This window comes from Peromyscus maniculatus, chromosome 4 (genome assembly GCF_049852395.1).
Source record: "Peromyscus maniculatus bairdii isolate BWxNUB_F1_BW_parent chromosome 4, HU_Pman_BW_mat_3.1, whole genome shotgun sequence".
Lineage (NCBI taxonomy): Eukaryota > Metazoa > Chordata > Mammalia > Rodentia > Cricetidae > Peromyscus > Peromyscus maniculatus.
This window is the reverse complement of record NC_134855.1, coordinates 137,863,238-137,889,529: the sequence shown is the minus strand read 5'-3', so window position 1 is coordinate 137,889,529 and position 26,292 is coordinate 137,863,238. Positions and strand designations below refer to the sequence as shown.

Genomic DNA, 26,292 nt, shown 5'->3' with positions numbered 1-26,292 from the left:
AATATTCTACTACATTAGGCCACTTTCCTTTCCATAAGGACACAGTTATACTTCATATGGTAGAAATAGCTCATACACACCATTAAGTGTTTGCTTGTTCTGAGTTAAGCCCCAGCCAGGGTGGCATTTCGAGGGATGCTGGATTGATTATGGCAGACACTTAACCAAACTCAGCATGGTTAAGAGTGTCTGAACACTCTGCTTTCTCCTTGAAGCCCCTATGGCAGGCGCCGACAAAAAAAGGGATGTGGCCAAGGTCCAGCCTTGGAGACCTTTGGGGCTGAACAACCAACACTGGCTGAGGCTAGACCAGTGTGTGTGTGTGTGTGTGTGTGTGTGTGTGTGTGTGTGTGTGTGTGCAATTAAAAGGGTCAGCCAGAGACATAATGAGGAAGAAGTTGTAGAGATAAGAGAGGCATGACACCATGACTCTCGGGGACTCTGCTGATCACCTGACCAGAGGGGCAGCACTCAGCTCTGAGATGACCAGAGATGGGATGCAAAGTAGTTTATTTCTCCTACAAAGTACCTGCCACCTTTGTGGGTCACCAGCCCCCCTGAATACAGTGCAACTTGAAGACTCAATTCCTGTGTCTGCTCACTGGTGCAGCAGGAATTCCAGAATTCTGGTCAGTCTTATACAAATATGACCTAATGATGTGACCATACAGCCCTAGGATGTGACTCCTGTCACCATTATCTTCATACAAATAGTACGGGGAGGGAGTGACCTGCCCAGGGCCATAGGAAGAAGCCTGGGCCCCTCCCACTCTTCACAGGGGTGGCAAAGGGGAGGAGAAGCCGTGTGTCACCCTGCCACCAGTCTCCGAGCTCGTCTCTGTCATACACGGAGTAAATGGGTCTATTCCCCATGAGTTATCTGCTAGCCAGCAGCGCTATCCATCTGCTCATTAAGACAATTAACAAAAAACAACTCCAATGAGCCTTCTGATTCCCAGCCTGGGGGCCTAACCACATAACACGGGAATGACTCTTTATTAAGTCTGATCAAAGGCTTATTGTTCGGTAGTTAGAAATCATGGCTTCTCCTCGCAGGCATGTGGCTTGTGAACAATAGTCAGATGAGCTTTTGATTTGGGTCCAACCAAAACCTTCCTCGGATCCCTCTCTTCCTCACTTGCACAGGCCTGGATGGGGACAGCAGTGAGGGGCTGTGATTTTGCTTTGGCTCTGGGTCTGTTGTTGCGGCAAGCAGGAAGCAAGAAAGTGGTGCCTGTGGGAATGAGGCTGGGAGCCTAGACAGGACAGGGCCTTTGTGCTGGACACCAGACCAAGTGTGGGGAAGGGGGCGTGTGGAGTCCTCCACTCTCTTGTTGAGACACTTATAGCACGGACAGCAACAGGAGAGAGACAGAGGCCAGGGTCTAGCCTTGGAGACCACAGCTGGAGCCGAGCATCTAAGACTGGCTGAGACCAGACCGGAGGCGAGGAGGAAGCAATCAGGAGATTCAGCTGGAATGTCATGTCTATAAATATTTATTGAGGACCTACTAAGTGCCAGCACTCTGCCAGATACCAAATGGTGAATTCAAAACCACAGCGTCTGCTCTTAACCACAGTGCCTGCTTTGAAAGCTCTTCTAGGTCAGTGTGGGGAGAGGGTCCTTCCTGGAAGAGAGAGTCAAGTCCAGGCCGAGAGGGTGCATATGGTGAAGAAGAGGCCTGTGGGGACAGGGTCTACCACAGCCAGGAACAGAAACATCTTTGTGTTTGGGGACTCTCCAGAGATGTGCTGCACATCTGGAATTGCAGATGGCAGGTCCAGCTGTGGTCTCCTGGGTCCATCTTTCTTCTTGTCCTCAGGCTCTTATGTACTGGACATTGGCACCCAAATACAGGAAGTCCTAGGAAAAAACAGTCAAGAGATGCCTCTGAGTCAGGCATTGTGATACACACTTGCAGGCCCAGCCCTTGGGAGACTGAGGCAAGAGCATCATGAATTTGAGGCCAGACCTTGTTAAGAGAGAGAGGGAGGGAGAGAGGGAGAGAGGAAAAGAGGGAGGGAAGACAGACAGACAGACAGAGAATATGAATCCATTACTCCAAAAAGATAGCTCTGCTATAAAGAACACAAGCTCCACTAGAAATAAGAGTCAGGTCAATGCATAAATCTCCAGCTTCGGGTCCCAGGCTCCCCACCAGAGCCTTTGCCAGCTCCCTTCTCCCAGATGGTCCCCTATCTGTCATGTCCCAAGCTGCAGCTTCCTGGCAGGCCCTCATAAATGTCCTTTGTATCATCTAAATTTCCTCTCCTTGGCAAAGGACATGACTTCGTGAGCTTCACTTTCTTGCTGTTCTTAAGTTTCCATCATCTGGATGGGGTGGGAACGCAGTCCAGCTCGGACTCGTTTCCACAGTGATTCCCCATGGTCTTTGGTGGTCAAAGGGCCATAGTTGATCTCAAAATTCTTTTTTTTTTTTTTTTTGGTTTTTCAAGACAGGTTTCTCTGTGCAGTTTTGGTGCCTGTCCTGAATCTCACTTTGTAGACCAGGCTAGCCTTGAACTCACAGAAATCCACCTAGCTCTGCCTCCTGAATGCTGGGATTAAAGGTATGCACCACCACTGCCTGGCTTTTGATCTCAAAATTCTAATGAATATGATAATGTGTGATAACTCTGATAGTCTCTTCCCAGGTGTCAGATGTAAATGAAAAGCTTCCATTCTTGGCCCCTGGCTTTCACAAAAACTCAAGGAAGTTTGAGCTATACCCCATGTCCAGGGGAGAGAACTGGGGGCCAGTTGTGAATGGTCACCTAGCCTTTGTTCTGAGCATTGATCAGATGGATTTTAACCATGGACCACAGCTTCTCCAGTGGGGTTCACACATCTGCCAGCCCCATTATCTCATCTTGGAGATGTTGCTTAGAGAGGTAACCGGGACTCGGTGCAGACGGACCACAGAAATGGGTCATCACGATAATAGTCAGGAGAGTGAAAAGCAGGTATATTTCTTGATGTATTGATGGAGTCAATCACCATCCTTGTGTCCAATGGGACTGTATCCAACTATCTACCACTGGGCTGGAGAAGCTAGATATGAGAAGGAACAAGCCCAAGGAATGACTTTTTTTTTTTTTTTTTTTTAAGGAAAAGAAATGAATCTCGATACTAGGCAGAAAGCTGTCGGAGATGAGGTCACTGAGGAAAACTGCAGTCACATCCTGGTAGCTGTGTCTCCTGATGGCTAGGCTGCCCCTCTGCAGTTAGGTTGTTTTCTGTGTCAGAAACTGAGGCCCCAGGGCATCCTCCCAGACAAGTGCACTGATGAAGGGTCTGTGTCACGTACTATCCCAAGATGAGTCCGTTATCACTTGGTTTTGCCTCCCCCTTTGGTGAGGATCTTGGGAAGAAATGCCCTAAAATGGAGATCTGGTCTATCATGATTTGGGAGGGAGATAGGTTTACCTTAGTCTAGGAATTTGTCACCTAGCTCATATTTATAAAAGCTTTCAAATCCACAAAGTAGGTTCTCCTGGTAGCTGGGTGCCTTGGGGAAGCCCACTTCAGTCTCTTTGGAGTGTTTATCTAGCCTTCTAAATCACATTGAAATCTATCATCTATCTATCTATCTATCTATCTATCTATCTATCTATCTATCTATCTATCTATCTATCATCTACTTATTTATTTATTGTGTGTGTGTGTGTGTGTGTGTGTGTGTGTGTGTCTGTGTCTGTGACTGTCTGTGTGTGAGCACCCACATGTGACCTCATGGTGCATGCCTGGAGGTCACAGGACAACTTATGGGAATTGATGGGAGTCAGTTGTCTCTTTCTATCATGCGGGTGCTGGGGATCCAACTCAGGTCATCAGACTTGGGGGCAAGTGCCTTCACCCCCTGATCCATCTCGCCAGTCCCTACTAAATAAACTTCTCTTTGAACTATCTCTGTCTCTTGACTGAATTCAAACCGCTCAGAACTGAAAGACCCCTGGAACAATACAAGAGCTAAACTGCCCATGTCTGAAATAAAAATTAAGAAAACCTTAGGGAAAGAAAAAACAAACAAACCCTAAACCCCCAGGGCACTGGAGACAGGTCTACCGAATTCCAACCGTGCATGTGGGTGGCAATGGGCCTACCTTTGGACAATGAAAAACAACGAGTATAAGCTATAGCACTTGTTTAAAATAGGGTGCTCTCAGCTGCATTTGGGGTACAGCTCTTCCACTTACGAATCAAGATGGGGACTGAGGCTGTGGCTCAGTGTTGGGAGTGTTTCTCAGCATGTGTGAAACCCAGGACAGCAGAAAATTAAACAAACAAAAACCAAACCAACCTGGGGAATCCTAAAACTTACCAATGGCCTTGAAACATGACCTGTTGGCAAGGCTGGGATTTTCAAAATGAGCCTTTTGGGGCCTCAGGCTGTGTCAAATACCTCCTGCCCAATAGTGACAAAATCTGTATGTTTTATGATTAATTGTGTATATGCATATATAATTAATATATTTATTATGTCTGGCACCTGGGAAGTGACTATACAATTTATCATACATTATCATGTTTATTAGAATTTGGAGGTCAACTATGGCCATCTGACCGCTAAAGACCGTGGTGGATCCCTGGGGAAGAACTTGGCCCAGTTTGTACCCATCTAGATGATGGAAGCATAAGAACATCAAGAAAGTGAAGCCCAGGAGCTCTTGATTTTGTGTCCTCTGTCAAGAAGAAAAATTTAGGTGCTACAAAGGACATTCATGAGGCTGCCAGGAAGCTGCAGTGTGTGCATGCATCTGTGTGTGGGTTTGTGCATGTGAGCCCAGGTACCCACGTAGCCCAGAGGTATCAGATCCCCTGGAGCTGGACTTACATTACAGGCAGCTAGCTGTGAGCCACCCATTATGGGGGCTGGAAACAGTCTATGGTCCTCTGAAGGAGCAAAACTTGTTCTCAACCACTGAGCCACCTGTACTGTCCCCCGACCCCAACCTTGGCTTCAGCCTTGTATCACTTCTAAAAGACACTCATATGGCTTCCTGGAATATTTTAACTCCAGGCGACACTGTGTCCTCATGAGTCTTCCCAGCTGCAGGACTGAACTGGGCCCGACCTCTGAGTGGTAGCTTCCAGACCTGGTAGGCTGCCCAGCTCCCATCCCTCACATCCCCAGAGCCCCACTGACCTTGTGGATCTGGAGGTCAAGGTCATGGAGCTGAATATTCCTTGGAAGAGGGAGGGGGAAGCCCTTGGCCAGCTCACCTGTGGGTCGACAACACCATGGAAGAGATGTGTTGATAACTGAGAGCGACAGACAAATTTTTACCAAAGGCTCAGTGCTCTACATACGCTTGATGCAGTGTGCTCCCTCCCCCTCAGTGATTGCCTAAGATTGTGAGGTAGGTGTTATCACTATTCCCATTTTACAGATATGGAAACTGAGGCACAGAGTGACCAAGTAACTTGTTCTAGGTTCCAAAGCAAGAAAACTGCAGATCTGAACCCAGAATGGCTAGCAGGGTACCTAAGAGCCACCAGACATGGTCTGATGGGGGAAGTGGCAGGTATGGTGTAGCAGAAGAGTGTGATGAGCTGTGGGCAACCCTCTGGCCTCCATCACCTGCTTCCTGTTGTAGCTTGCTGAAGCTGTATGTCACAGAACTGGCCTTGGGTCTTACAACATTTTATTTGACTACAGAGTTGGGCAGTTGACTAGAAAATGCACATTCAAGGTGGTTGCCTTGTCCACTATGACCCAATCCCTGGTCTTTCACCTGTCACCTCCGGAAGTATGGACATTTCTGGAAGTCTCTCCTTCCCCATAGGAGTTTACTGTGAGTCAAAGAACTGTCTCAATCCCAAATCCCCACTGGGGCCCTGGAAGAACACGAGGCTGCCTTTATTTTCTATCCCACAGCAGCCATCAAAGCTCTGACGAGTGACTTCTCAGGTCACTCAGCTCTCAGGAGTCCCTGGCTTCCAATCCAGGGCAAAGACTCTCTCCCCAGAAGTGGTGTCTACTCCAGACCTGGGAAGTCCTAGAGCCGTTCTTACCGTTGACATCAGGGTAGAGGGTGTTGAGAAGGTAGTAGTTGAGGAATGCCTGAAACAGGTTCACCTGGGGGAGAAGAGGTGCACAGTGACCATGCTGCCATTTTGTGCCCCAAATGAACAGTTACATGCAGTTTATCTCAGCCCATGTGGTAATGGTGGAGCTGACTACAAATCTTTGCTCCTTTAATCCCAGTACTTGGGAGGCAGAGGCAGGTGGATCTGTGAGTTCGAGGCCAGCCTGGTCTACAAGTGAGTTCCAGGACAACCAGGGCTACATAGTGAGACCCTGTCTCGAAATAAAACAAAACCCACAACTAACCTTAATCTAATGAGAGCTAGCTTAGGAAATTTTTTTTTCTCCAGAAAAATTAAACTACAGGAGACTCTCGGGTTTGCTACCCATGGAAAGCACCTGTCTGTGAATGAAGCCAAGATGGATGAAATTAGACCTGAGGGATGGGCAGAGGCTCTTGATGCACAGACCTGAGCTCCTGGATCCAGCTCTACTTGAAATGCTCACCCTTAGTTCTTATGCTGGTAGCTGTCTTGCGTGTGTGTGCATGCAGGTGTGCGTGCATGTTTGTATGGGTAAGTACACGCGTGTGGGTGTGTGCATGTGTGTGTGTGTGTGCTTATGAAGGACAGAGGTCAGCTTCAGATGTCATGCCTCAGGAGCCATCTACCTTATTTTCTGAGCCAGGCTCTCTTACTGGTCCTGGGGCTCACTGATTAGGCTGCCCAGTGGGCTCCAAGAGTCTGCCTGTTCCTCCCTAGCACTGCGATTACCATGCTTGGTTTTTTACTTGTGTGTTGGGGATTTGAACTTAGGTCCTCATACATGGCAAGCACTTTGCCAACTGAGCCATCTCTCAAGCCTTGCGTTTTATTTTTAGTTACATGACCCTCTGAATCCCACCTCTCTGCTCAAGACAGTCCGAGGTGGATTTCTTTCCATTGCAGTTAAAAATAATTCTGACCAACAGCCAGTCTTATATTGGGACATAATTATTCATTGACCCTGTATTGCATTCTTGAGAGGCTCGACAGGGGCCCGGGCAGAGATCTGCTATTCTATTCCCATTCCTATTCTAGGTGCCATGGCAACCACTTCAGAAACATCCACAATTAACCGGCATCTTAATCATGTCGTAACTAAGGACAGTGACTCACATTGAATATGCCGACTTTGGACTCTATCAGTTTCACTTGTGCCCTGTAAGAAAGCAGAATCACAGGGGTAGGCATCATGGGGTGGGGAGGCGAAGTGGGTCCCCAGAGAGGAGGAGGCGCAGGTGCCAGAGGGCCAGGAAAAACGGACACGGTGATGTTGGGAAGACCAGCGGTGACTGGGGACGTGTCAAAGAGCATTTAGCGTTCCAGTAAGTCAATACAGCTGAGAGCTGAAATTCACAGACTGAAAGCATAGCAAACGCTGTGTGGGGAAGTACAGCAGAAGAATTAAACCAACCAGAGTAAGTAATATTTGTATTTCCAACCCAAATGGCAGGCCCTCAACATTGACAGGGGTGTCACTTCCCACCCCTCCCCCAATCACAGAGTCCAGATGGAGCCTGGCTGGGCATCCACGCATAGCTTCCCCCCACTGCTGTGCCGCCCACCCCTGTAGAGGATACTTACTTCTCTGGATGCAGCATCCCGGTGACCTTGCTGTTGTTGAAGGTCAATGAGGCAAACACATTAGCGACCTGAAGAGGCAGTAGAAAGAAACAAGCTTTAATGATGGTGGTTGTCATGCTAGGGATGAGGGCAGGAATTTGCCCACTGGGCTCAATGTGTTGATCAGTTAGGGACTGAACTTGGACACAACAGATTTACTTGAATTTGCTGAGGATCACAGCATTTAAACTTTGAACAGGGTACCAAGAGAAGACCTGAAATTTGCATCCCTAGTCGGCTCTTAGAGGTCATGGCTAGGTACCCCCAGGGCTCAGCTCTAATAATGATAGTGATGAGTTCTATTTCATTTAAAAACAATTCGATATCATCAGTAACACTCCAAAAGGTAGACACACGCCCTGAAAGGAACTGCCCTTCAGCACTTTGGCCTTGTTGAGCTGAAGCCTGAAGCAAGACAGCAAATTCTTCATCCAGTGCACAGGGTCCCCCAAAGGATTCTGAAATCCATGCCCATTAGCCAGGAGCCATCCAGAAAGGATATTTAATTTAGAAAGAATTTATTAAAAGGGAATGGTTATGTGGGTGAAGGACTCTTAAGAAGCAAAAAAAAGTGTGTGTGAGGGGGTGTCAGAACTTAGTGAAAGCAGGAAGCCAATACTGCTATTGACCGATAAAGCTGGAAATCAAAATGCAAGGGAGCTTGGGAAATGTAGTCTTCAGGATCGGCTACATTGCAGAGGCAACAGGACAAAGACCCTCCCCACCACATCCCTGACTTGGAGGGAGACATGTACATTATTAAATAAACAAATCTTCAAATAGCTACACAAATAGCAACAAACACCACGAAGAGAATTAACAGAGTGCCACAAATAAAAAAAAAATGCAAATGGTAAGACAGATTGGTGGAAAGAGGAAGAAAGAAAGCCCTTTCCGGGGTTGTAATACATCAGTTGAAACCTGAGGAGAGTGAGGAGCAAAACGCTAATGAAGAGGAACAGCCTTTGCAAAGGCTCTCAGCCTTACCACACCAAGCCGGAAGACAGGCTCGCGGGTGGAGCTGGGCAGCAGTACGAAGCCTTCAATCTCCATTTGAGGGGCCAAGGATAGATTCCCAGGACTGATATGCAGGAGTGGGGTAGAGACCACTGTTCCTTGGAGCTCCAAGTTCATGTTGGGGTACTTTCTGGTTATCTGGGGGTAGAATGTGGAGATTACGTCGGAAGAAGGAAATAGGTTTACAGAGTCTAGAGGGGACACTTTGGGTCTGGTTCTACTTTCCACAAGATGTGCTGGACCCTGTGCCTTCATTAACAGCAGAGGAACATCTGCCCGAGTAGGCACCTCACCGCCACCCTCCCTGGCCAGTAGGGAAAGAGGGCACCGTAGCATCTGTGTTAGCTCTCAGAAACCGGACCTGACCAGATCTCATCATTCCAAGGGAGCTCAACATTTTATTGAATTACGGTGGCCATAGAATTTAATCTGGGACAAGCCTGGGGAGGGCGGAGTTAGTGGAAGAACAAACTCCCATGAGCCTTTGGTTCTAGAAGAGCAGATCCATCTGTTCCTGTCAGGGGGATTTGGGAGCTGGAGGAGGTGGGGCTGCTAGTCATTGAGGACACAGCAGGGGGTCACTTTGCTGCGTGATTATGATGCTGACAAGAAGGAGGTAGGTCAGTCAGAAACCAAGGGGTGCTGGAGCCAGGGTCTGACCAAGGACGCCTCGGAACTAGCTGGGACAACTCTGTGACTTTGAGGAGGGCCAGGGTCTGACAATGCAGGACTTGACATTCAATTCCTTCTTATATTTTAATTTGTTTTTAGATTTAGTTATTCTATTTTCTGTCTATGAGTATTTTGCCTGCATGCATGTCTGATGTCCAGAGTCGGAAGAGGGCATCAGATCCCTTGGAACTGGAGTTGCAGATGATTGTGAGCCACCATGTGGGTGCTGGGAACTGAACACTGTCTTCTGTAAGAACAGCAGCCACTCTTCTCTGCCGGGCCATCCCTCCAAAGCAAACTTTTAAATTCTTTCTTACCCTTTTAATTCCTCTCTGCACAGTACCAAGCCTTCTGCAAGGCACGATTGATAAAGTTGAGTGAGGAACCAGTGGGAATCTGGGGGACCAACTGAAACAACATACAGGAAGGCCTGGGGGCGAGGCGCAGAACTACAGGGATATTCACTGTGATGTTGGGGTCACCAACGCCTGCGAACAACCCATGAGTCCTATGGAGACTAGACCCACACAAGAGCAGGTTGTCTCACTGTGACCAAAAGGGGAAGGAAGCTACTTAACTTCCAGTATGGAGGGTTTCCCACAGACGGGAAGGTCGGAGAGTGCAGAACACTGGTTTGTGCAAAAGAACCTGGGAGAATGCACACTGCCTCCTACGGAGACTATGAGAGAGGGGTTGGGGGAGGGGCCCTGGAGAGAGGGCTGAGTGGTTAAGAGCATATTTGCTTCTTGCAGAGGACCTGGGTTCAAGCCTTAGTACATGCAAAGGGGCCTCACGACCTGTGGGATCTGACACCCTCTTGCTATTGGGAACCTGGGAGCCTTTTCATGGGAAGTGGGTCCCAGGGGCCAGCAGGGGCCAGGACTACTTCCTTCCATCACTTTTATATCTCTGGAATTGTGAGATATGAGAACTTCTTTTCCATTTGGAAAAATCTCAGTACTAGGTGTAGTTGGTGCACAGCTGTAGTTCCAAGTTCTTGGGAAGCTGAGGCAGGAGGATTGTAAGTTCAAAGCCAGCCTGGGCTACATATGAGATCCTGTGTTAGAAAACTGAGGGCTGAGTTGTAACTCCAAGGTAGTGAGCTTTTGTAGCATATGTGTACCCCAGGTCCCATTCCCAGACCCTCAGATGTTGAAAGAGCCCCTGGAAACAAGCTGAGCATGCCTGGCTCCTGGTAAGCCCTCTCTGGTTGCTAGGTGATATTAATTAGGTGCCCTTCCCAGCATTCCCTTGGAGTCTAAAACGTCAAAACCAGACCAGAAAACCCGAGGAAGGCTGATTAGGGGAGCTTAGGCCCGTGCTGCAAGGACTTTGAAGGGAGCCCTCAAGTCTGCAGTTCCCAGGCCTTCCCCAGGGTCTCCTCACTACCCTCTGATTCTGGGTCAAGTGGAGAGGGGCACAGAGGTTCTAGAGAGAAACCTCGGCAAACTGGTGGGCTCAAGCTGCGCCCATGGAGGATGGAAGGAGCTTTACCTGGGGGGTGAAGGGGCGGAAGGCCTTGGTGTTCAGCCGGATGTTGGAGTCAGGTGGTAACTGCAGGAAGAAGACAGAGAGCTTTAGGGTACTCATTAGAGGAGATTTGTGGAGACAGACGTTGGTCACTTCTCACTGCTGTACACAATACTTAACCAAAGCAACTGAAACACAATACTTAACCAAAGCAACTGTAACACAAAACTTAACCAAAGCAACTGAAACACAATACTTAACCAAAGCAACTGTAACACAAAACTTAACCAAAGCAACTGTAACACAATACTTAACCAAAGCAACTGAAACACAATACTTGACCAAAGCAAAACAATTGTAACACAATACTTAACCAAAGCAACTGTAACACAATACTTGACCAAAGCAACTGTAACACAATACTTAACCAAAGCAACTGTAACACAATACTTAACCAAAGCAACTGTAATACAATACTTAACCAAAGCAACTGTAATACAATACTTAACCAAAGCAACTGTAACACAATACTTAACCAAAGCAACTGTAACACAATACTTGACCAAAGCAACTTGAAGAAGGATCATTTTGGCTCACAGTTCAAGAGTATAGCCCATCACGGCAGGAGCTTGAGGCAGCTGGACACCCTGGCCCCACAGTCAGGAAGCAGAGAGTAGCCCTGGCCCACTCTCTCCTTCCTGTTCAGCCGGGAGCCCAGCCTACAGAATGGTGCCGCCCACAGGTGGCTGCACCTTCCCACCTCAGTTAACCTAATCTGTATAACCCCTCACAGAGATGTCCAGGGATTTGTCTGACTTCTTGGTGATTCTAGAAGGAAGGATGGGCAGTGCTGTCCCTGGGGAGCACGGTGAAGCCCACATTCTCACCATGTCATCTGTGATGGAGAAGTTCAGGTACCCAGCCTGGTGATACACCCGGCTGGCTGTGTTGAAGGCCTGATCTGAGATGGCAAAGTAGACCATTCGTTTACTGTCTTCAGGTAGGTTCATTGTTGGAGTGGGGGAGGCAGACGAGGTCTGGCGATGCCGATTAAAAATTTCACCCTGGAGAGAGAAATGGGCACAGTTGGATTGTTTGAAGTCTACCCCATGTCTAGTCACGGAACTCAGGGGTTACCTACGATGACTGATGAACGGCTCTGACTAGAAACACCGTCCTTAACTGCCCCTTTAATGATGAAGTCCTTTGGGCAAATTGGTGTCACTTATGGCACGAGGGCCCTAGAGGCTTTGCTTTATGGAAACAGCAGGATGTATGCTGGCCAGCCCCCTCTGCTCCACCCAGTTCTGGTGCCCTCCCCCACCAGGGCGGGCAAGGTGCTGGAGAAGTTGGGGAGAGCGAGTGGGAGTTTTGAGGCTGCGGGTGGTGGAGAGACACTCTGTGCGACTCCCACTTCTGGGGATACTACCCGCCACTTCATAACTCCGGGCCCTGGGCAGAGCAAGAACCCCTAAAACTGAGGACAGCCCTGACGTTAGGGAGCAGCGTGGGCTGACCGTCCTGTGGCTGGCTCCGGTTCTAGCACCCTCACCTTGAACATCACATCTAGCGCCTGGGCCGTTGCGCGGGGAGCCTCCACCAAACTGTAGTCAATGCCCAGGACCTCGTCAATCTCCGCTGTGACTGTAAGTTAGAGCAGGAACAGAGTGAGGGGCCGCAGCAGGGCCAGGGGTGGCCTGCAGCAAGTGAAGAGAGGGTGAGCCCTAACTGCTCCTCTAAATACCCTCAACCTGGGGGCTGCAGAGGGGACTCAGCGGTTAAGAGTGCATCTTGGTCTTCTAGAGGACCGGAGTTCAAATCCCAGCACCCAGGTCAAACAGCTCACAACCATCTCTATACCTCCGGCTCCAGGAGGACCTGGTGCTTCTAGCCTTCCAGGGCATCTGAACTCATGTGTACATACCCACACACATACACACAAAGACATGTAATATAAAACAATAAAAACAAAACCTTAAAAGACCCTCCACCCACATCCATCCATCCCAGCTCCCAGGCCATACCTCTCCAACAAGGGGACATGGTAGAACTCTCCAGTCCCATGGTGGAGAAGCTGTGGTGAGGGTGTGAGGTTTCCTTAGGTTTCCTAAGGCCTAAGCAGTTTCCAAAGTTGGGTGGTCACAGCCAGCCAGAGGGACACACACACACACACACACACACACACACACACACACACACACACACACACGCTAAGCAAAATGACCAGGAAATCCAGGTATCTCCCAAGGGCCTTGTGGGAATATCCCTTCCCTGTCCTTGGTTAAGGGACTGTTCCATGACCCACGCACAGTCAGATGTGCCAGCCCCAGTCTCAGCCTCAGTTGAAGGGGTGTTAGCAAGTGCCACTCAGGGGCCTGGGAGCCTCATCATAGAATGCACAGACCCTGTGTCAAGTGCAAACTTTCCATATACATCCTAGAACTTGGACTCCAAACATGGCTGCTCCTCAGATGCGCTCTTTGAATGTGGACAAGAAGGCAGGCCTCGTGGCCATTGCAAAAAAATCGCAAAACTAGACATCTCTGGTACCAGGGAGGGGCACTATTTGAAAGAATTAGGAGATGTGGCCATTTTGGAGGAAGTGTGTCACATGGGGGTGGGCTCTGAGGTTTCAAAAACCCTTGTCAGGCCCAGGTTCTCTCTCTCTGCCTATGAATCAGGAAATAGCTCTCAGCTACTCCAGCCCCTGCCTGTGAACCACCAGGCTCCCTGCCATGATGATAATGGACTAAGCTTCTGAAACTGTAATCAAGCCCCAATTAAATGCCTTCTTTTATGAGAGTGGCCTTGGTCATGGTGTCTCTTCACAGCCATAGAACAGTGACTAAGACGATGTCCAGCAGTGGAAGCTGCTAAATACCTGAGGACACCCTCAGTGGAATACTACACAACTGTTAAAAATCATAGGACTGCCTCAAGCGCTCTGGAAACCCTTTGGCAGGATACAATTCTGAGCACCTGAGCTTGTGACGTCATTCATAGGCCTATACCCTAAAACCTGAAGCCACCAATCCTAGTACATTCAATGCAGCCCAGCCCAGAAGAGTCTGTAACAAAAAACTACCCAGTGAGCCTTCAACAGCATGGTGGGAAAACAGATGGAGGGACCGCTGTGCGCTGTCAGCCGTGTCTCCAGCAAGGAGAATACCTGAACATCCCTGGGCAGCATGTGACCTGGCCTCCTGTTTTAAAGGAAGACTTGGAAGGTCTCAGAAGACAGTGAGGTCCACTCATGTACCGTGCAGAGCTGGGACAGGCAGGGACCGTGCTGACAGCGGCTGAGTAGTGACTGAAGGGGACCTTCTAGGTCAGGAGGCTGGCTATGTTTAGGATTTGAGTATTTTCCTCCATCAATGCATGTTGGTTTGAAGTAGAGTTTGGTTTTGAGACAATCTCATGGGGCCTGGGCTGGCCTGTCGTTCACTATGTACTGGAGGCTAGCCTTGAACCCCTGGTCCTCCTGACACTATCCCCCAAGTGCAGGGATTACAGAAGTGAGATACCATGCCTAGCAATAAAACGCCACTCGCTGACCCTCCTTCACCTGAGGCCCAGGCTGGCCCAGCTGACTATGTGTGGGACCTGGAACATTCTCCCAATCAGGGCTGTGGAGGAGGGGCAGTCCAGTGCAGGACATGCTTGGCCTTCCTGGTTATAGGCTCCCCATGAAGCTTCAGGCTGCCAGAACTAGTCTGTGTTTGTCTCTCTGTCTCCCTGAACCTACATATACTGACACAGAAGTTTCTCCAAGTCACAGGGATTTCAAGATCAGAATAATATCTACATTGTGTATATGGAGAAGTAAACATTCACAGTTAGGCACACACACATGTACCCAGGCACATGAGAACATACACTTGTGAGCTTATGTGTCATTATATTTTTGTTTGTTTGTTTGTTTCCAAACAGGGTTTCTCTGTGTAGCTCTGGCTGTCCTGGAACTTGCTTTTAGACCAGGCTGTCCTCGAACTCACAGAGATCCGACTGCCTCTGCCTCCTAAGTGCTGGGATTGAAGGCGTGTGCTACCACCACCCAGTGTGTCATTATGTTTTGACATGAAAAGAAATTATCTGAAAAGATCCACCCGAGATCAAGGCTACCTCTTGGCAGAAAAGCTGAGGAGAAAAGAGGATTGTAAATCACTCTCTCTACTCTTTTGTCTCTAGGGGCACGTGGGTGTCCTACCTGGCAGAGTCTGGAGATAAGGCTGCAGGTCGGAGGTCACGGACTCCTGGATCAGGTCACAAACCTGAGAGGAACAGGAAGGGGGAGGCTGGTGAGTCCACACCTATGCAAGCCCTCAGTGACATTTGCTCAGTGGTCATCGACCTGTAATATCCATAAATGCTTAGCCATATACCAGGTGCCACCAAAGCGGAAGTGATAAAACAACAACAACAACAACAACAAAAATACCATGTCAGCCCTGACACGGACTCCAACAGGGTCCGAGTGGGCTGTTCAGAGCTGGCTGGATGTCTGCAAACAGAAAGGTACTGGTGAGACATGGTGCATGAAACCCCACCATTCCGGGCTTCTTAGGGCAAGCCTGGGCTGCTGGAGCTCAGAGCTGAACAGCTGACCTAGTCTAAGCAGGCAGAGAGGTCCTGCAGTTGTCCCCTGCTGGCTGTCACTGGGCGGTGGCGACTTGGGCCACCCTGCTCCCTGGGTACCCATAGGAAACCCAGTGGTCGTGCCTATAAACCACTTACATACAATTTATTGCCACCAGTGGGGCTGTGAGCGTCTCAGGAGCAGTAAATAAATGTCTTCAAACCTGTTTGCTGTCCTGGATGCTGTGATCACTTGAGTTATTTATTATATAAGCCAACAAAATATGACCAAGAAGAAATGTTTTCAAGAAAACCAGAGATAAATACTCTGAAAGGCGAGGTGCCATGGTTCCCTCTGGACAACAGAGAAGCCAGGAGGAAGAGAAGCGTACTAAAAAGAGAGCTGGTGCCTGGTGAGGTGGCTGAGCGGGTAAAGAAACTTGGGCCCAATCCCGACATCCTGAGTTTGATCCCTAGGACCCGCAGAGTGGGAGGAGAGACTGTCTCCCACAGATTGCGCCTGGCTTTTATACGAGTGCCACGGCACATGTGGTACTCCTCTCACAAACAGCAAGTAAATAAAAAAATGTCACCAGCATGCGGATAGTCTGCAAGCGAATTCTTCATACGCAACTGGTTGCGACAAGCTGATCCCACAGGTGAGAAAGACCGGGTGCTGTGTCTGCCGGGAGCCCATCTCAAAGAACAGCTCCACGTCCTGTGCCAATTCCCCTTTACTTACACCCGAGTCCATGCATGCGTATTTCTTTGTTTATGTGTGCACAGGAGAGTGGGAACTTTGAACAGCATTTCTCTGCTTCCTTCTGTGGGTGTTGTATGTTGTGTGCATGTGTGCACATATGTGCACATGTGTGCCGGTGCACTCACCCGTGCATGCAGAGGAAGACAGAAGTCAACTTTGAGTGTCTTTCCCTCTCTCTCTCTCCACCTTAGGTTTTGAATCTTGACTGCTCTCTCTCTGAGCCTGGAGCTCACTCTTCAGCTGGACTAGATGGCCAGCGAGCCCCTGGGACCTGCCTGTCTGGGACCCTGTAGCACTCGGTTACAGACGCGCCACACTGCTGGTTTCACATGAGGCTGGACATCTAAACTCAAGGCCCCAAGGCCTGCACAGTAAGCACGTTCCCCACTGAGCCATCTCTGCCCTGCTCCCCTCCATTTCGGCAGATTCTTCCTATGTACCCCAGGCTGGCCTCAAACTTGAGATCCTCCTGCCTCAGTATCTGAGTGCTGGGATTGCGGCTGTGTGCCACCGTGCCCAGCTAAAAGCTCTTTTTGATTTGTGAGTTACTACCGATTGCAATGTACCAATGTGTGCAATGAAAGGGAGAGACATGGAAACTGTCCTGCTGCAGTCACAGGTGGCTTCTCAGAAGAGGATAGCCATGTCTAATGCACATTTAAGGACAATGGTTCCAGAGGGCTGTCAGTCAGGTGGTAGGCAGTAGGGAAGGCCATGGGGGCTGGGCAGGCAAGGGTAATAGCTCGTCCTTTCTTTGCAGCTGGGAGAGAATGTCATCTGTGAGGTGCCATGGAAGGGATGGTAGCCTGGAAGATATGGGGTGCAGCTGTGGAGCCCAGAGAGGCTGCCAGCCCCACCTAGGGTTGTCCCTTCCCTGGAAAGACAACATCCCACCAAATCCCCCAAATCCTGAGCCTGGGCGCCCTGTTATTTCAGAGACCTAATGCTTGTGGAGGGGAAAGATGGGGTCCTCCATTCCAGATGCCTAGTAGGGCCTTCTGGAGGCATGGAAGAAGCATGGTGGCTAAGGGCACTGCAAGGAGGAAAAGGCCCTCCCTCTGGATTTAAATCCTCATCAGTAGCCACTGGCCCTGCGACCTCTGCATCTCTGGGTTCTGGCTGCTTGCTCATAGGACCAAACCCAACCGCTTCCTAGGTGATTGGGGGTACAGGGCAACAAGACAGCATGTCTTCCAGAGCGTGCCTTCTTAGCCTCACTGGTTCAGAAAGCACATTCTACCCTGAGCAGGGAAGAGTGAGTCCTGTAGTAGCCAGAGACAAAAGCTTGCCGGAAAGAGATGCCTGAAGACTCATAGAGAGCAGGGGCCAAGCGGGATCTTCAGCCCTTCCTAGACACTCAGCTCTCCTAAGGCCTTTGGCATATGGGGCCCAGTGCTGGGACATGGGACAGCCCCCATCCTAGTCTGACCAGGTAGCACCCGTTAGTTTACTACACTCTTCTGAGCCTCCCCAGTCTCTCCTTCAAAGTCTGAGATCAATCCCAGTTTGGTGTTGATGTTTATAACGCCAGGAACATCTTGGGCTTGAGGCTAGCCTGAGCTATATAGTAAGACCCTGTCTCAAAACATAAAATGAGCTGGGCGGTGGTGGCACACGCCTCTAATCCCAGCACTTGGGAGGTAGAGCCAGGTGGATCTCTGTGAGTTCGAGGCCAGCCTGGTCTACAGCGTGAGATCCAGGACAGGCATCAAAACTACACAGAGAAATCCTGGAAAAACAAAACAAAACAAGAACAAGAACAAGAACAACAACAACAACAACAAAAAGAAAATACCCCAAAAAACATAAAAAGAAAAACTGAGGCCAAGATTATGCAAAAACCTTAGCTCATTATTCGTGGCCAAAGCACAGGACCATAAAACAGAAGCTGTTCTTTATAAATAAGAATAGTATATTCTGCACTAATTATGTTAATTGAGCAAAACAATAATTATACCACTGTATTTTGTGATAAAATTATTGCAACGCATATTGTTACAAGATATATTGCTAATCATTATCAGAAACAGCAGCAGGGAGTGTAAGTCACTTTGGTGATATGTCATGGGTTCGAGGCTGGCGTGTTTATCAAGTTCACCTTGACCCCGGGACCACAGTGTGTGTGTGTGTGTGTGTGTGTGTGTGTGTGTGTGTGTGTGTGTGTGTGTGTATGTGTGTGTGTGTGTAACAGGCCTCTGCAGCCTGTCCAGAGACAGCAGCCTGTGGAGAGATCCACCCGACCCCCTTGGCCTTAATTACCTTCTTCTCCAATACTTTTCGGAGCTTGGATTCAATCTGGTTGTGGAAGATATTCAGCAGCCACCTAGGCAGGGGACACAGTATACAGTCAGCTGTCTGCCACTAGGTACAGGGACAGTGGGGATGGAGAAAGCCAGGCCCTGCCACCTGGAGATGGAGAGATGGCTCAGTGGTTAGAAGCACATACTGCTCCTGCAAAGGAACCAAGTTTGGTTCTTAGCACCCACATCAGGGGTCTCACAATCAGTGTCCCAGAGCCCTGCCATGGCCAGTAGGGCTGGCTCCAGCCTCCTGCCACATCTGAGAGAACATGGGATTTGGGGTTGGAACTAGAGTCTGGTTTTCTAGCCAGGGGAACAGATTATTGGGAGGCAAAAAACTGAACATGGACTTGAACTTTGGCCAAAGCCACATGTTCCTTCACTACCCAAAGCTTCCTCCCCTGACAAGGTCCCCTAAGTCTGTTGGCTTGTGGAAATGGTACCTCAGCCTGGGTCTGTACCTGTCTGTCTCAACAGAGTCCTTGAGGGACGGTCTCTAGTGTCTGTGGGGCGCTAAGCATTCCACCCAGATCTGGACACTTATCAGAGCCCACGGAGGACCATACCCGGGGGGTCCCTGTGGTGACTCACCCCACCTTTCCTGATATGTCCACATTCACATCATAGATGCGGCTGCTGCACCTGGAGGCAGTGATTGTGGGCCGCCCCAGGGAATCGCTGCCCAAGAGGAGGTCCACTGAGATGGTGATACCCTTGACATCCAGGTCAAAGGAGCCCTGAAGTTTCCTGGAGGTCAGAGGAACAGTTATTCATTGTGGCTACGATCTGCTGCCATTGGAGCATAAACAGGAACCTGGATTCTTATTCAAAGCGAGTGGACATGAACAAAGATTTATGACTTAATCACAAATTAAAAAAAAGATTTATATGAGCAGACACGGAGGCTCATTCCTTAATCCACACAATGAACAAAGTAATAAGAAAGGGAGAAAGCAATGAAAAGAAACTCAAGCTCTGCGCAGCTCTAACGTAGGAAAAGTTATGGAAAATGAACCTACAACAAAGCCGGTTTCCACCCACAAAGTTGAGAATTTTTGAAGATGAAGGTAAATTGACACTTGGGTGCAGTGGCCCACACAGGACACTGGGAGCATTTTCTGAAACAACCCAGCACAGCTATCTGAGTTCCAGAACACACTATCAGGCCCAGACACCCGACTCCCAGCTTTCTCCCGGATGCGTGTGTGGAGTGGCTCACTGAAGCATCATGGGTAGCAGAAAAAAACAAAAGCAAAAACAACCTACGAAGAAATACCTTCAGGAAACAGCCTGAGGGGGCCTGGAGAGACTACAGCGGTTAAATGTGTGTACTGCTCTTGCAGAGGACCCAGAGGGCTGTCAAGGATCTGTCAGTCCAGATCCAGTATGATGAGATGCCTATGGCTACCTCAGGTGAGCATGCACCTGTTCACTCACCTACCCCCATACACATCATTCAAAATAAAACCAACCTTAAAAAATATGCTTTGGCCAGGCGGTGGTGGTGCACGCCTTTAATCCCAGCACTCGGGAGGCAGAGGCAGGCGGATCTCTGTGAGTTCAAAGCCAGCCTGGTCTCCAAAGTGAGTTCCAGGAAAGGCGCAAAGCTACACAGAGAAACCCCGTCTCAAAACAAAACAAAACAAAAATATGCTTTGGACATTTATGTTCTATGCAGCCTTTGAAAATGGGGCAAAATACAATTTACTCATGAGATGGACTCTATTCAAGGAATGAAATATTAATGTGCATAGTGATGTGGAAAAGCTTTCAAACCCTAAGTGATAGAAGCAGATATATGGTGTGGTATGATCAAGTTCATAGTGGAGGTCCAGGACAGAAGGATCTGTGTGCGTTGGGGGGTTGGGGGCAAATGGGGAAGTGGGGAGCAGGTACGACTTTTTCATGTAAATGGACTTTTCTTTGGGGTGACACAAATGTTTGGGAACTGGGTAGAGGCCATGATTACACAGCCCTGTGAAGGTAGTGAAAGCCACTGACATACAAACACCAATGATCAGTATTGTACTCTGTGAGTTTCATTTAAAAAAACAAAAGGCTCCAGGTGGTAGTGGTGCAAGCCTTTAGTCCCAGCACCTGGGAGGCAGAGGCAGGCAGAGCTCTGAGTTCGAGCCCAGCCTGGTCTGTAGAGTGAGTTTCAGGATAGCCAGGGCAGTTACACAGAGAAACCCTGTCTTGAAAAAGTCAAAACAAACGAAAACTAAATCAAAAGGCAATTTTGGAAAAAAAGTAGAGCAGATCTTCATATGCTCACGGGGAAGCATGGCTAAAGGCAGATGGGAGAGAAAAGCTGGAGGAGGTGGTGTGGTCCTGTGCCCTGGTGGAAATGGAGAGTGCTCACAGGCGCCAGGCATGTGCCGTCACCAGACACAGAGTGGGAGTCACACACGCCACTCACAGACTCCTAGTCATCACACTAAAATGACAGAGAAAGCGGCAAAAATAACTTTTTTAGATTTATTTTCACTCATGTGTCTGTGTGTGCATCTTTGTGTGTTTAGAAAGCCAGAAGAGGGCACGGGTCCCTTAGAGGTGTAGCTACAGGTGATTGGCAGCTGCCTGATGTGAAACTAGGAACAGAACCCAGGTCCTCTGCAAGAGCAATAAGTGCTCTTAACTGCTGAGCTCTCTCTCCAGCCCCCAAAATAAGTATAATAATGGATATCGCTATTTCAGTGCGTAAACTTCAGTGGCCTGTGTAAGAATTAGTAAGATTTGTGCGTCCCTGCCCCCCCCCCCTCCTTACACCAAATCTGTAAATATGGCCATTTAACTCTTCTGGTGGGGCTCTGTTTATACCAGACACTTGGCAAAAACACATGGCTGGAAGCTGCCTCATAGGGCACTGCAGATCTTGGGAGTAGATGTGACCCGGCCACCAAGCTGGGACTGGTCCTGGGCTGAATTGTGTCCCCAAATGCACAGGTTAAAGGCCCGCCCCCAGTACTCCTTGGCGGTCACACCACATGGAGACAGACGCGTTGGTGTGATTAACAGGCAAAGAGGGCAGATCCTCATAGGACAGTGGTTCTCAGCCTTCCTAATGCTGCGACCATTAATACAGTTCTTCATGTTGTGGTGACCCCCAACCATAAATTATTTTCGTGGCTATTTTATAACTGTAATTTTGCTACTGTTATGAATTGGAATGTAAACATCTGTGTTTTCCACTGGTCTTAGGTGACTCCTGAGAAAGGATCATTTGATCCCAAAAGGGTTGCAACCCATGGGTTGAGAACCACTCTCATAGGAGGTCAGGATGTAGGAAAGGAGAAACCCGTGTTGTCAAGAGCCCACATGGGAATGTGGCAAACACTTGCCAACTGCGAGCTGAGGAAAGAGGCCCCCCTGAAAGCCAGGCCTGCTGCCTCCTTGACCTTGACCTTCTGACCTCTAGAGTCCTTAAATCACCCATGTGTGTTTTGGGGGGCTGTCCCATCCAGGGGCTGGAACTGAATAGCCCTTGATGCGGGGCAGAAGAAGGAAGGGTGAGCAGGCTGAGCTGGGGACTTCTGGGGCATCTCTCACAGTCTCCATCGTCCTGTTCCATGAGCGCCAACTGTCCCTAAGCTTACTCCTCCCATTCTGTGCCTCCCTCTGAGGGAGGAGACATTTGGAAGGCCACCTCCCGAGGACAGCCCTAGATTATGGGAGGTCCTGGCCTTGGGGTCTAGATCTGTGGGAAACAAACAGGGAATAGGGCATGTGGTCTTGCTTAGTCCACTCAGAACCCTCAGGAGAAGCAGGCCTGTCCCTTTAGAGAGAGAGGGAGAGAGAGAGAGAGGGAGAGAGAGAGAGAGAGAGAGAGAGAGAGAGAGAGAGAGAGAGAGAGAGAGAGAGAACGTGGACTCTGGTCCACACCTCTCTGTCCATCATGTGGTCTTTCCAATGACCCAGGAAGAAGGAATGAAGGCTGAGACCACAGGCCCGGGGGCAGATGGGACTTAACTTACAGGAAGGACTTGCGTGCCTTCCACTTGCCTTTGACCTCGATGGAAGAGTCGGAGATGGCGAGACTCAGGCCCTGGCCTGGGAGCGGCTTCAGGGAGGAGCCACGCAGTTCACAGTCCTGGACCTTCAGGCTGCAGGGAGACAGGAGGGGAGGCATCAGGCTGGTGTCAGGACATGGCTGGCCCATGGACCATGCTTCCTCCTTTGCAGCCTTGCCTGGCACAGCACCAGGCATGCTTCAGACAACCCTCCTGATGTCACCGGGCTCCCTGAAGCAGACGCTGCTGCTTTGCCCTTTTTTACAATAGCGTTAACTACACTCTGAGGGAAGGGTTCAATGGCTTCCAGGCACACAGGATTGAACCTCGGGGCTGGTGACAGTATCCCGGGATGGGCAGATACTCTCCATCAGATGGCAGATCCTTCCTCCACCCCTGCCCTCCTCATGCCCAGGAAGGGGGCCAGGCTTAAGAAAGCCTGAGATAGCCCTCAGAGAAGACTGGAAGGGGCCAAGGCTATCCATGGGAAACAATAGGTCAATTCCTTTTGGGGTGGAGGTGTTGAAGGACCTTGGTACACAGTAAGTGCTAAATAAATGTGCACTAACAAAAAGAATAAAAGAAAGGAACACCAAGCAAAGAGGGCACTCATAGGCTGCAGGCCTGACTGCTCTTTCCGCTCTCCATCTTTTATGCCTTAAAAAAAAACAAACAGGAGGCACTTACATCTAGTAAAGCTTTAAAGACTCAGCCGGGGCACCCCCTCCTCTGGGAAGCCTTCCCTCACTGCGCCATCCACAAAAGGCAACGTTAGTGGTCAGGACACTTCATTTTAAGTTCTAAGCCTACCTTCCCCTCCAGGCTGCTTGACTGGCGGGATCCTGAATTAGCCCTCTAAGGGAGAGAGAGCACAGCAGCTCCACTGGACAGATGAGGAAACTGAGGCTCGGGCCACACACTCAGCAGGCATTAACACTGCTGCATGTTGAATGCAGGGACCCAGCTCCCTCCAAGAAGCCCCCTCGGAACCCCCCTTGCATGCCCCAAGAGGCTGCCAGGACCACTCCCCAGTCACCTATGGAACTCGTAATGCCCACGGCCCACAGCCTTGATCTTGAAGTCCCCGGTGAAGTCGGGCAGGGTGATCTTCTGCAGCTCTCTCTGCAGAGCCAACACCCCCTCCTTGGCCGCTGCAGACAAGGAAAAACTGGAGTCAGCCTGGTTACCCTGGCCCCACTCCTGTTCTCTAAATTCTTCAGTGGCTCCCACCTTCCCTGGATAGAGAGGCCGGTGTCCTTGCTGACGGTAATCACAGCACAGGCTGCCCAGCCCACCAGAGCCAGGCAGCATGGAGCCAGGACAGCGCCTCAACATCATCAACATCATGCAGTTGTTAGGCCTGTGCCCATTTTACAGAAGAGAATGGCGAGTTTGTTTTTTTTTTTTTGCCAACAACACGACCAGGAAAGGAGTGCTGCCCGCCTGGGGTGTGGCAAACACTGGCAGAATTCCAGGGCTACAATCCTGGCCATGATGTTTTTCTAACTGAGTAGCTTTAACAAGTCCCCAGATTTCACTTTCTCTATCCCTCAGTGACAACAATGACACCCTCCTCATGGGCACACACATGCCACCAACCCCAGAGCACTGGGCACACACATGCCACCAACCCCAGAGCACTGGGCACACACATGCCACCAACCCCAGAGCACTGGGCACACACATGCCACCAACCCCAGAGCACTGGGCACACACATGCCACCAACTCCAGAGCACTGGGCACACACATGGCAGGAGTGGCCAGGGGAGGGGCAGGAGACAAATGCACCTGACTTGGGGTTTCCAAACAAATGCAGTTAGTGGCCCTACTGTGCCTCTGACAGGAACAGAATCTAGGTGTCTGCCCCCCGCTGGGCTGTGCACACAGGTCACTTGGGGCTTCTCTTTCACCTCTTTCAGGGTGACCTCTTCTTTAGGGTGTGTGCAGCAGGAGCCCTCTGACAGATTGCCACCCTTTGTCCCTGGCTAGTTCTTACTGCCTTTTCTACTTTACCTCCTCCTGGAAGCCCTCCCTGATTTTACCCTGTCCACAGCCTGTCTTAGATCCCAACATCTGCACCCAACTGAGGGAATGTTATGACCTCCAGAAAGAAGGCAGTGGAGGCTCTTCAGATGTGACGTGTCTGGGTTCTACAAACACCCCAGCTCCCTCATCCCTTGGACGCGATAGTTCTGTGGCATCATCTCAGCATCTTGTCAAATACTCTTCCCCAGTTTTTAAAGCTGGGTCAGGCCTGGTGGTGCAGAACTGTAACCCAGGTTACTTTGGGAGGCTGAGGCAGGAATATCGGAACACGTTCAAGTCCCGCCTGACCTACAGAGTGAGTTCAAAGCCAGCCTGGGTAACTCAGTCGGTTGCTATCCAAAATTCAAAACTGAAAAAGAGAAGATGTAGTGGTCGAGTACCTGCCTAGCATGTGCAAGGCCCTGGGTTCGACCCCCAGTACTGCAATAAATAATTGGGGAAAAAAGCCAGGAGTAAGATGAGCATAGGCCCCTGAGGGGTGCTCATCTTGAAGGTACCAATCCGTACGTTTTAAAGTTTGATAAGCCACATGACCAGCACGCAGATCCCGGCGTGGCACACCCCATCCTCCAGCCAGCCTCCCTTAGTCCCTCCCAGTCTCTAGCTGCTTCCAGCTATGACTTGTGGATTTTAGGTCACGTTTGAAACACCACCAAGACTCTTCCTGAGGGAGCCGTCCCAGGCCCCTCCCTGCGTGGGGCTGTTTACCAAGCTCTCCTCTGCCTTCTAGTCCTACCTAGCTCATCGGCCGCTGCTACCTGCCTTTCTCAGTCACCTCCTGCTTCAGCTACCCAAACCTTCCTCCCTGTCTGGGTGCAGAAGTCAGATAACACAAGTCGTGTGCTGAGGTCACACCGCTGGGGAGTGACCCGGCCAGAATCGCAGCTATCGCCGCCACATGACCCACGCAGCAGCCTCCCTACCAAAGGTGCAACGTCCTCCACGTCCTGGCTAAGCCTGGTGTCGGGTCTCCTAGGCCAGCCTGCAGTGCGGCTTCTTACCGTACTCCAGGCCCTTGTCGGTGATCCGGGCCACCAGGGCGGGGTTGGCACCTCGAGTCCCGGGTGTGGACAAGAGCAGCAGCCCCAGCAGTGTGGAGAGCAGAGGCACAATCCCAGCATCCATCCTGGACCCTCGGTGGGTGAGTGGGAACTGTGTCAACGTGGGCTCGCTCTGGTGCCCTTAAGTAGCCAAGGCCCAGGGTTAGGGGCGGTTCTTGAGGGAGGGCGGGCTCCCGCCAGCGCAAGCGGGAAAGGGAGGCCCGTGGACTGGAACCTGCTTGCGACATTACTGGGGTCACTGTTGTTACCACTGCTCAGGTTGGGAGGGTGGGCCCGGCCCCAGGGGGTAAGCCCCGCCCACACCCCCTGGAGGTTCTGCCTTGCCTCGGCCAATCTTTTGACCACTCTGCTGGGAAGGCCTGGTGTCTCGGGCAGGAAACTGAGGCTCACTCAGGGTCACAGCCCAGCCCATGAAAGCTGGAAGGGGTAATAGGTGTGGCTCGGTCTGGACTCTGCTTTTTTTTCAACTCTGTTTGTTGAAATAACCACTTCTGCTTCCAGCCTTGCTGTGGCATAATTGTCCAGACGGCAGCTTGGCACATCTTCAAACGTGAATTTCCAGCATCAAGCCAAACCAAACACCACCCCAAAGCTCTCCAAACAGCCTTGTGCCCCTGACCCCAGCAATCTTCTTTCTGGGACTTGCACACTCAGTCAGTGTGCAAATGTGTCAGCTGCGGCACT

The 26,292-nt window shown here is 50.1% G+C and overlaps 1 protein-coding gene across 1 annotated transcript; it reads right to left on the bottom strand.

The window, feature by feature from the left end:
• Nucleotides 1-1,481: 1,481 nt before the first annotated feature.
• Nucleotides 1,482-25,741, bottom strand: Lbp (lipopolysaccharide binding protein). Its single transcript, XM_006971061.4, has 15 exons — nt 25,549-25,741; nt 23,537-23,651; nt 22,465-22,593; nt 19,082-19,237; nt 18,450-18,513; nt 15,060-15,123; nt 12,405-12,496; nt 11,740-11,916; nt 10,877-10,936; nt 8,681-8,848; nt 7,655-7,722; nt 7,187-7,229; nt 6,017-6,080; nt 5,148-5,224; nt 1,482-1,864 (listed from the first exon to the last, which is right to left on the bottom strand). The coding sequence occupies exons 1-15, from the start codon at nt 25,670-25,672 to the stop codon at nt 1,820-1,822; spliced, it is 1,446 nt and encodes a 481-aa protein (XP_006971123.2). The 5' UTR covers nt 25,673-25,741; the 3' UTR covers nt 1,482-1,819.
• Between the last annotated feature and the right edge of the window lie 551 nt (nt 25,742-26,292).

What these genes read in the sequence shown, in the direction of transcription:
- Lbp (XM_006971061.4), bottom strand. Translation starts at nt 25,672, where the DNA reads ATGGATGCTGGGATTGTGCCTCTGCTCTCCACACTGCTGGGGCTGCTG. An exon ending in GACATATCAGGAAAGGTGGG is followed by an intron (nt 18,514 to 19,081) that starts GTGAGTCACCAC and finishes TCCCCTGCCTAG; the next exon opens with GTGGCTGCTGAATATCTTCC. An exon ending in GGGATGCTGCATCCAGAGAA is followed by an intron (nt 7,230 to 7,654) that starts GTAAGTATCCTC and finishes GCTTTCTTACAG; the next exon opens with GGCACAAGTGAAACTGATAG.